General features: G+C 39.2%; 1 protein-coding gene across 2 annotated transcripts in view; it reads left to right on the forward strand.

Annotated features, from left to right (window-relative positions):
* Positions 1-6517, forward strand: part of insra (insulin receptor a) — a 54448-nt gene extending 47931 nt beyond the window's left edge. For both annotated transcript variants that reach the window (XM_004555339.5, XM_076876846.1), the window contains exons 16-21: positions 276-505; positions 802-912; positions 3215-3374; positions 3753-3882; positions 4155-4289; positions 4968-6517. In XM_004555339.5, coding sequence (XP_004555396.1) covers positions 276-505; positions 802-912; positions 3215-3374; positions 3753-3882; positions 4155-4289; positions 4968-5325 — 1124 coding nt within the window. In that variant the 3' untranslated portion in view covers positions 5326-6517. The remainder of the gene's footprint in view (positions 1-275; positions 506-801; positions 913-3214; positions 3375-3752; positions 3883-4154; positions 4290-4967) is intronic.
* The last annotated feature ends 2434 nt before the right edge of the window (positions 6518-8951 follow it).

Here is an 8951-nt window from a genome sequence, read left to right on the forward strand (position 1 = left end):
CTCTGCAGGATCTCATTAAATTAGTTTTGTTAGCATGAATTTAATTGCTGCTGCATTTTCTACTCTCACTTGCAAAGATTTAATCCAATAAGATCTACTATTGCATTAGTTGATAAACATTATTTTTGGGGTTTCAGCAGTACAACTAATGAAATTTGGATTTAATTTCATAATGTTATTCACATAGTTTATTTTATTTTATTATTAGTAATGATGGGCATGCCTGTTTTCCTATGCATTTAAATGTTTTTTTCTTTCCCTTTTTCTTTTTGCAGTGTATGAGGAAGATGAGTGGGAGGTGCCCAGGGAGAAGATCACCATTTTGCGGGAACTGGGTCAAGGCTCCTTTGGCATGGTCTATGAGGGCATTGCCAAGGACATTGTCAAAGGCGAGGGTGAAACACGAGTAGCGGTGAAGACGGTGAACGAGTCGGCCAGCCTGCGGGAGAGAATCGAGTTCCTGAACGAGGCCTCCGTCATGAAAGCCTTCAGCTGCCACCACGTGGTAAAGAGAAGCAACATGTTTTTCTCATGTTGTTCATGAGCAGAGGACATTGATGGTTTTGGTTACTGGCGATGTGTAAAAGTTTAAGGTGGGGTTGGAAGCAGTGGGCCGTAGCTGTGTGTGTGTGTGTGTGTGTTAGCTGTTATTTTTGAGTATTTAGAACAGAAAGTACTAAATGTACTAAAATCAGAGCTGTGTGAAAGGCAAGCACCTGCTTCACCTGCTGACTTCTAATTCCCGTTTTTGAAAAAACTAAACTACATTAAGATGAAAATCCCCATGTTTCTATCTGCCAGGTGCGTCTGCTGGGTGTGGTGTCTAAGGGGCAGCCCACCCTGGTGGTTATGGAGCTGATGACCCACGGAGACCTGAAGAGCTTCCTGCGCTCTCTGCGACCCGACGCTGAGGTAAAACATTAGTTTGAATTATGTTTATTCTTCTTTTAGTTCAGACTGTACTTCTGGTTTCTTTTCTTCTTTTCACTTCTGCATTTTGTGAGTATAATAGGCAAACTAGGCTTAGGTTGCATTTTCTCGACTTTATGCAAAACAATCTAACTGGATGCGGAAATTATTTTTACACTGAGCAGCATAAAAGCTTTTAAAGCGTCATGTTTTAACTGGGCTAATTCTGCTCAGTCGAGGAGCTATTGCTGCTCTTACTGACACATTAGGCTCTACTTTGGTTCTTAGTGAGGTCTTATCTAGAGAGGTGCTTTAAAGATACATTCAGTTTACTGCAAAAGTGCAGATAAACAACACTTTAAATCCATCAGTGTTTAAAGTAAGCAGCTGTTAACAAAGTTGGAGTCATAGGGTATTTTTCCTGGTGAAACATCTGCTATTTTGTTTCCAGTCAGATTGTTTTGGACTAAATCACATCTACAGAATAATAGTGTGTTACATCAGAGACTGTGTGCACAAATATGGATCAGTTTATGTGGCATTAACACTGAAGCCTTCAATATCAAAATCTGCATTTTCTTTTAATACATGTTGAGGGGGCTTCTGTGTACAAAGCGATGCGGCGCCTTTTTAAGTAAACATGCAGATGGCGTTTTTGTTAGAGCAGAAGCAGGGCTGAGCTGCAGGATGCTGACAGAAGGTTTTAGCAGTAAAGCCAACTGAAAACATGGCAGCTGCCTTGAAACGGGTGGCTGGTGTGTTGGGAGCAAGGTTATAATAATTCTCTAATCTAAAAACTAAAATGACTTAATATTGATTTTCTTGTTTTACTACGGTGACCTGACCAGACCTCAGAAAGAGAACAAGTCCAGAAATTTACTTTTTATTTTTCTAATTTTCATAAGATTAAAACACATCTCATTGATCCATCTTTGTTTATTTTCTTTCAGTTTTTAACTTGAAGATGTTAAACTGTGTCCGTTCTCTGTTTTTGCATTTTTTTTAACTTGTGAAAAGAACATCATTGATCAATCACAGAGTTAACAATACAGTATGGTAACAAAAAATGTATGTGTGTTCAGTGTGCGCACTTTTGCCTTTTTAGCTGAGACGTGTGCTGGATGAGGATTTGGGACATAAAAGTGTGTTTGGGGTTTTTTTTTAATCAGAAACTGTTCAGTTGGCTACATTTTTCAGGCATAGTTTTGAGAAACAGTGTAGTTAACACAACAAACAGTGGAAATCTGAAATCTGCTGTATGGCTAGATAATGAGTCAAGTGTTTGTACAATATTTTGCTTGGTTGATCTTCAGTCTGATATCATGAAAAACTACTACTTAAACTGAAATTGAACATCTTTAAGATTAAAAATGTAATTTGCAATGAGTAAAACTCACTCTGGAAATTAAACTGGAACTAAATTGATTAAACTAAATTGAATTCAAAACTAAGAAAACTGCAAAAGTGTTTCTGAACTGACATGCTATGTTTGTTGACATCTGCACAAACCTCATTATTTTTCTGATAAGTTCTGAGTGTTCAAACTGAAAGTCGAGCCTGTGTCGGGGTGTTATGTTGTGTAACCGTGTACGATGTGTTATCTTGTCAATAATTTACCTAAGGTGTAATAATATAATGACTGTGCCTAGGGCTGCTCGATTATGGCAAAAATGATAATCATGATTATTTTCACTGAAATTGAGATCTCGATTATTTTACGATATTTATTTAACAATAACAATGTATTGAATAATGACTTTAAAGATTGTTAAAAAATAATATAAAATAGTGTGCAAATACTGATAACAGTGCAAATGTCTGCAATATAAAAAATAAATGAAAAATGTAAACATCTATGTTTAGTGAACTTTGCAGTTATTTTGTTATCGTTTTTATCGTTTACTCGGTTTTCCTTGGTCTTTTCACGTGTGTTATGAATAAATTTTCTTTTTTTCAGTACCGGTACTAGTTTTACTTTGTTGTATTTATCCGCGACACCTTAAAGGCGGGTCCATGAAAATATTGTCGGGCATAAACCGGACCGTGGCGCAAAAAAGGTTGGAGACCGCTGCTCTTAATTGTTGTGACACGTGTTCGAAATGCAGAGAGGTGCACTCGATTTGCCACATGGAGCAGCGTGAGAGTAAAGCACAAGGGAGGGGCTAATAATCTACTCAGTCACTTTAATGATCGTTGAAAGCCCAGATCGTAATCGTGATTAAAATTCAATTAATTGAGCAGCCCTAACTGTGCCAAACCTTTTGTTGGTAGATCAGAATTTCAAAGTCTGTCTCATGTTCCTCAGAATAACCCTGGCCGTCCACCACCCACTCTGAAGGAGATGATCCAGATGGCTGCTGAGATTGCGGATGGCATGGCTTACCTCAACGCCAAGAAGTTTGTTCACAGAGACTTGGCAGCCAGAAACTGCATGGTAGCTCACGATCTTACAGTCAAAATAGGAGGTAAGAATTCATAAAGTAAATGGGCACAAAAAACTGCTTAGATTTTGGTGCCTCATAGTGGAAGCATGAAAAGCCAACAATGCACTGTCACACTGATGGGTGTTTATATTCAGTCATCAGACATTACTAAGACAGTATTCAAATCCACAGCTTTAGGTGCCATGTATTGACTGAACAGGTGTGAGCAGAAGCAATGGTAATGGCACCCTTATAATTAAGATAAATTAGATATATCCTGAATACAAAAGGGAACTTCACAAGGTTACACAAGCTGATATCACAGCAGATAGTGAATGTAAAATAACAACCACCAGATCTTTCTGATAATTGGTGCAGGTTTGGCTGTAATTTGGAGTCTGATTTATGTTTTCCTTCCAGACTTTGGTATGACCAGAGACATCTATGAGACCGACTACTACAGGAAAGGAGGGAAGGGTCTGCTGCCCGTCAGGTGGATGGCACCTGAGTCTTTGAAGGACGGCGTCTTCACTGCACATTCAGACTGCTGGTTAGTGACACGTGTGAATTTTAGACTCCTTCTCCTCCTTCATCCTTTACTTCTCACTTTTGAAACCATCCATGTGGAAGTTTTAAATATATGACAGATATTTAGGCGACATGGGAGCAGACAGCATTGTTTATCAGTATCACCTGCACCTGTCTGCACTCTGTCTATCTGTTAACAGCATCAATCATGTTTGCAGGCAGATTTATTCTAGGGTCTAATTGCTGCGTTTTCATTCTCCTCATGTCGTTCCCTCTTCTTCGCTTGTTTACCAGGTCATTTGGGGTGGTGCTGTGGGAGGTAAGCACGCTGGCTGAGCAGCCGTACCAGGGCATGTCCAACGAACAGGTCCTCAAGTTTGTCATGGAAGGAGGCTTCCTGGACCGGCCGGACAACTGCGCTGACAGACTGTGAGTATGATCACGGGGATTTGGTGGCTACGCACTGAGAAAAACAACTTCTCCTGCTTAAACTACAAACTGTGTCAAAACACTTTTAAGCAGTTATTTCACAAGTCCACAGTCAAAAGTTGAACTTTATTCAATTTAGATCACTGAGATTGGAAGTGAAGCATAGGATTTCATGATGTTCATAAATAACTATTAACGATGTGCTAAAATACATTATAAAATGGAATGTGCAGGGTGCTAAATCTGAACTCAGCTGTGAGAGCAAATATGTAAATATTTTTTTAAAGAAAAAAAAAAGAAGCTGCTAACAGATGTACAGTTTACTTTTTAGTTTCCTAAAACAGCTGGGCAGAGCAGTTTTTAGCAGGTGTTGCTTAAAGTGTGCTCTCAGGGTGGCCATATTTTTAGCTGTTGATGTCTGAGCATTTGCTGCAGCAGGACAGTGACTCAAAATAATCAGTGCACATGGACAACAGAGGTGAGGGGAAGGGAATAATATAAATCAGGGAGTTGGTTTTGTTTTTAATGTTGTTTATTAAAAGGATAATATCGTATCTATGAAGCCTGATCAGGTGAAGTTGATTTGACTGAAATATTCTTAACAGAACAACCATAAGTACATTATAAAAATAAAGATGTAGACAGTTCAGCTCCTAATCTCCCCGTCTCATCCTGCAGACACAACCTGATGCAGATGTGCTGGCAGTACAACCCCAAGATGCGTCCCACCTTCCAGGAGATCATCGAGATGCTGCGGGAGGACCTGCATCCAACCTTCCAGGAGGTCTCCTTCTTCTACAGCGAGGAGAACAAGCCGCCAGAGAGCGAGGATTTCGACCTGGACATGGAAAACATGGAGAGCATACCACTGGACCCCTCGTCGTACTCGCAGAGGGAGCAGTGTTTGGACAGGGACGAGGCCTCCTCCATGGGCCTGAGGGGCAGTTACGAGGAGCATCACATCCCGTTCACACACATGAACGGGGGAAAGACCAACGGACGAATACTGGCCCTACCACGGTCCAGCCCCTCCTAACATACTGTACACATCCCACACAAACTCATTGATGCTATAGATTTAAATATATTTTTGTTGTTTTTGTTGTTTTATATAGCTCACACTCAAACACTCTCCTCAGCAGCCCCTCAGTGCATATCTCAGGACCTTATTTTTCTCTTCAGATGCCACAAACACACACTACAGCAAGTCCAAGCTCGGACGCCAGAAGACACTTTTTGTATTTAAGGATGAATCTCCTGTGTCTCTCTTGTTCATGATTGTAGGTTATATACTGTATATAAATATATATATATTGCCAAGTTTGTGCTAGTCTGGGTGGATATTCGATTCAACTGTGAAACAAACTCTTGACAAACAAGAAGGCTGCTAACCCCACTGACCCCCCACCCCTAATTCTAGACTCCGTCTCCTCTCCCTTATTTCATCACAAGAGTTCATCCTGAGTTTTTGGGGAAAAGAGAAAAAAAAGTGCCCTTCTATTTTGTCTGTGGCCTACATCACACATCATGGAGCTGCGTCTGAATCTTTGCACGCACACGAAGACGAACTGAAAAGGAAAGCTTCGGGAGCTCCCTGCTGGATGGTCAGAAGCGGCCCATCCTCGAACAAACTCTTATTCACTGGAGAAGCTGGCTGAAGCAGCCTACCTCCTCACACTCTGCAGTATTCCAAAAAAGGCACACGGGATACACACAGGACGTTTGTCGGGTTCTGTTTTTTAATTTATATAATGGTCTTTCTTTTTTGTTTTCTCCTTTTTCCCTACTTATTTTTGTTTTGGAGTTTTCACACTTATAGCTGAAGGATATTTAAACTGTTTTCAAAAACACGTTGCCGAACGAGTTCCTCAGATTGACCAATAGCTGCTTCGTTGGTATATTTTAGTGGGTATAGAAGATAAAAAAATATATATATATATATAAATGTTATATTGATGTTTTTGTACATAGTTGATGTCAATTTTGAGGTATTTCCGGTCATAGAAAATGTTTTTACATGTTAGTCTATTACCTTTATTTTTTCTAATCCAGAAAATCATACTAATTAGCTTTTTTGGACTCATGATCAACCAACAGCACTTGGTCTTTTTACTATGTGATCTATGTGATGCCCGGGGGAAGGAGTGTGTGGCGTCTTCGGCTTAAGATGTTTGCCCGTCATATCAAGATCAAATAAAATAGTGCTGTAAATAATGCAGCGAGATGCATTTGTGAGTAGGCTCTGCCACTGCTTGTCTTATTTTTCCAGCATGTTTGTGTTCACAAAATGGTTATGTGTAAATTTGATGTTTGTGTTTTTCCCCAGTGAGTACAACACATCTGAAGCATTTTGTTTACCTAAAAAATATCATATACATACACAGAAGTTAGTTTACATACAAAGTGGCGGCTCTGCGTTACTTCAACACTTGATGCCGTGATGTTTCTGGGTGTCTTTGCCATAGCAACAAACACCTGTCACTTACAAAGCAACCTAGCCAAGCTTTGGTTAGGAGTTGGCTATCTGTCTGTTACTAAACAACATGGTGATGATTAAACTCTCCTTCACTTTGATGCTGAACTCCACAGCCGGCTACCTCACGCTCTACTGATATATTTCTAACGGGATTTGATTGGCTGAATCCGGCTCTTTTACCAGGAGTGAAGAAACAAATCTACAATTCAGCAGCATACGACTTCACCCCATTCAAAGTAGAGATGGACCGATCCGATATTAAGTATCTGTCCGATACTGGCCTAAATTACTGGATCGGATATCGGAGAGAAATAAAAAATGTAATCCGATCCATTAAATATCAAAAAAGCACCTCACAAAACTTGCGACATGGCGTAACTCGGCTCATAACCGTAGCGTGTTGGAGCAGTATGCATCACGTGATAGAGCGGCTGTGGCGTGCGAGATCTGTTGTCTGGTTCAGCATTTGGAGCTTCGCTACCAAAGTGGCATTTCATCTCCGAGAAAGTTATCCCAGAGAGAAGTAAAGCAAGTGTGTAAGTTCATCTCTGAATGTTTGTAAAGCATTTCAGCATTAAGCTCAACAACCTGAACAGCCTCTTCTCTCTCCTGCTGCCACTTCAATCGTGAAACTGATCAATGATCAGCTGATCAGCTTTTCTGTCGCGAGTGTATGTCTCTCATGTTTGTTTATCGGCCACTTCGCGCCAGAAAGAGGAAACCAGCGGCTGAACAACAGCAGCACGTTTAAGCTTGATAAGCTGTTGTTAGAATTTATTTAATATTACTTTGTACACCACGATCTTTTTCTACTTAGCTGACAGCTGGTAACTGTGCAGGGGCGGATCTAGCAAAGTTTAGCCGGGGGGGGGCGATAGGGCATTAACAGGGAGAAGGGGGCACAAAGAAATACTTTTCTTTCTTATTCTCATTTAAAATGTCTAGTTTTTAATAATTATCTGAATCTTACACCCAAAGTTTTAATCTGATGTAAAATGTATAGAAGTCCATTACTGTATATAGTAACTGTTAAGTCTAATATACCTTAATATACACTTTTTCCTTTGGGAAGATACCATCTGTGCAGTCTGCACTTCTGTTGAAGAAAGATGTTGAATCTATTTAATTATTCTTGAAAAATAATGGATTTCTGTGCATTTTCTTTCACACTGAATCAAATTAAAGTTGATTACATCGATTAAGCATCATGAGGTGGAGGGTGGTTCCCAATTTCTTTTTTTTGCTGGGAGCTTGCAACCCTATTAATTAGGTTGCTTATGATATCACTATGAAATATTTTGGGTACATTGTATTTTTTTGCATACAGGTATAACAGAATAGCTTTAGTGTTTGTTTGTTTGTTTTTAACTTGAATTTGAACTTATACAAAATGCAGCAAGATATTACAAAAACAGTTTTAATTAAAAAACACTATATCAGATTCATATCGGTATCGGCCGATATCCAAATTTATGATATCGTATCGGACATAAAAAAGTGGTATCATGCCATCTCTAATTCAAAGCAAATGACAGTAGAGAGCTGTGAATTCTCATTACATGTAAGATCAACCAAATCTGAAAAAAGTTGCCACCTTACATCATCAAAATCAAATTGTTTGTGTGGTTACTGAAGCAATTCAACAGTTTTTCCCTCAAAATATGAAAATCTGCAGTTAGAATTATTTTGTACAGCATTTTTGCTGGTACTAAGTAATTACTGTAGTTAGCCAGATGGAGTTTTCAGGACTCTTTCCCCATTGTACACCCACCAGGGTAATCCTTGTTTCTTTTCTGAACTGAGCGGTTTATGATATTTCAGGCCTGTTTCTAGAACAAAATGATTAGGTATGGATCAGAAATTTTTGAGGATAATCTCTCCCTGTATAGCCTACTTCTCTTTCCTTGGGAGAATGGCTGCCAAACTATGTCTTTAATGTTATATATTAATATGTCGAAACATACTTCATTAGGGCTACAAGTGAGTTTATCAAATACTAAAAAATGTTGATGGGGGAACAGTTAACGCTTAAGTAAAAACTAACCAAATCCACTTTACACTTTTTCCAAGTGTCACTATTATGGAATATATCATTTTTACAGTAGTAAAAAAGGCACCAGTCTATGGTCTGTGACTTCTTTCTACCTACATTTTGATACCAAGATTCATAGCTGGAAGGTAAAATT

The sequence above is a fragment of the Maylandia zebra genome, linkage group LG18 (genome assembly GCF_041146795.1).
Source record: "Maylandia zebra isolate NMK-2024a linkage group LG18, Mzebra_GT3a, whole genome shotgun sequence".
In the NCBI taxonomy this organism is placed as follows: Eukaryota; Metazoa; Chordata; class Actinopteri; order Cichliformes; family Cichlidae; genus Maylandia; species Maylandia zebra.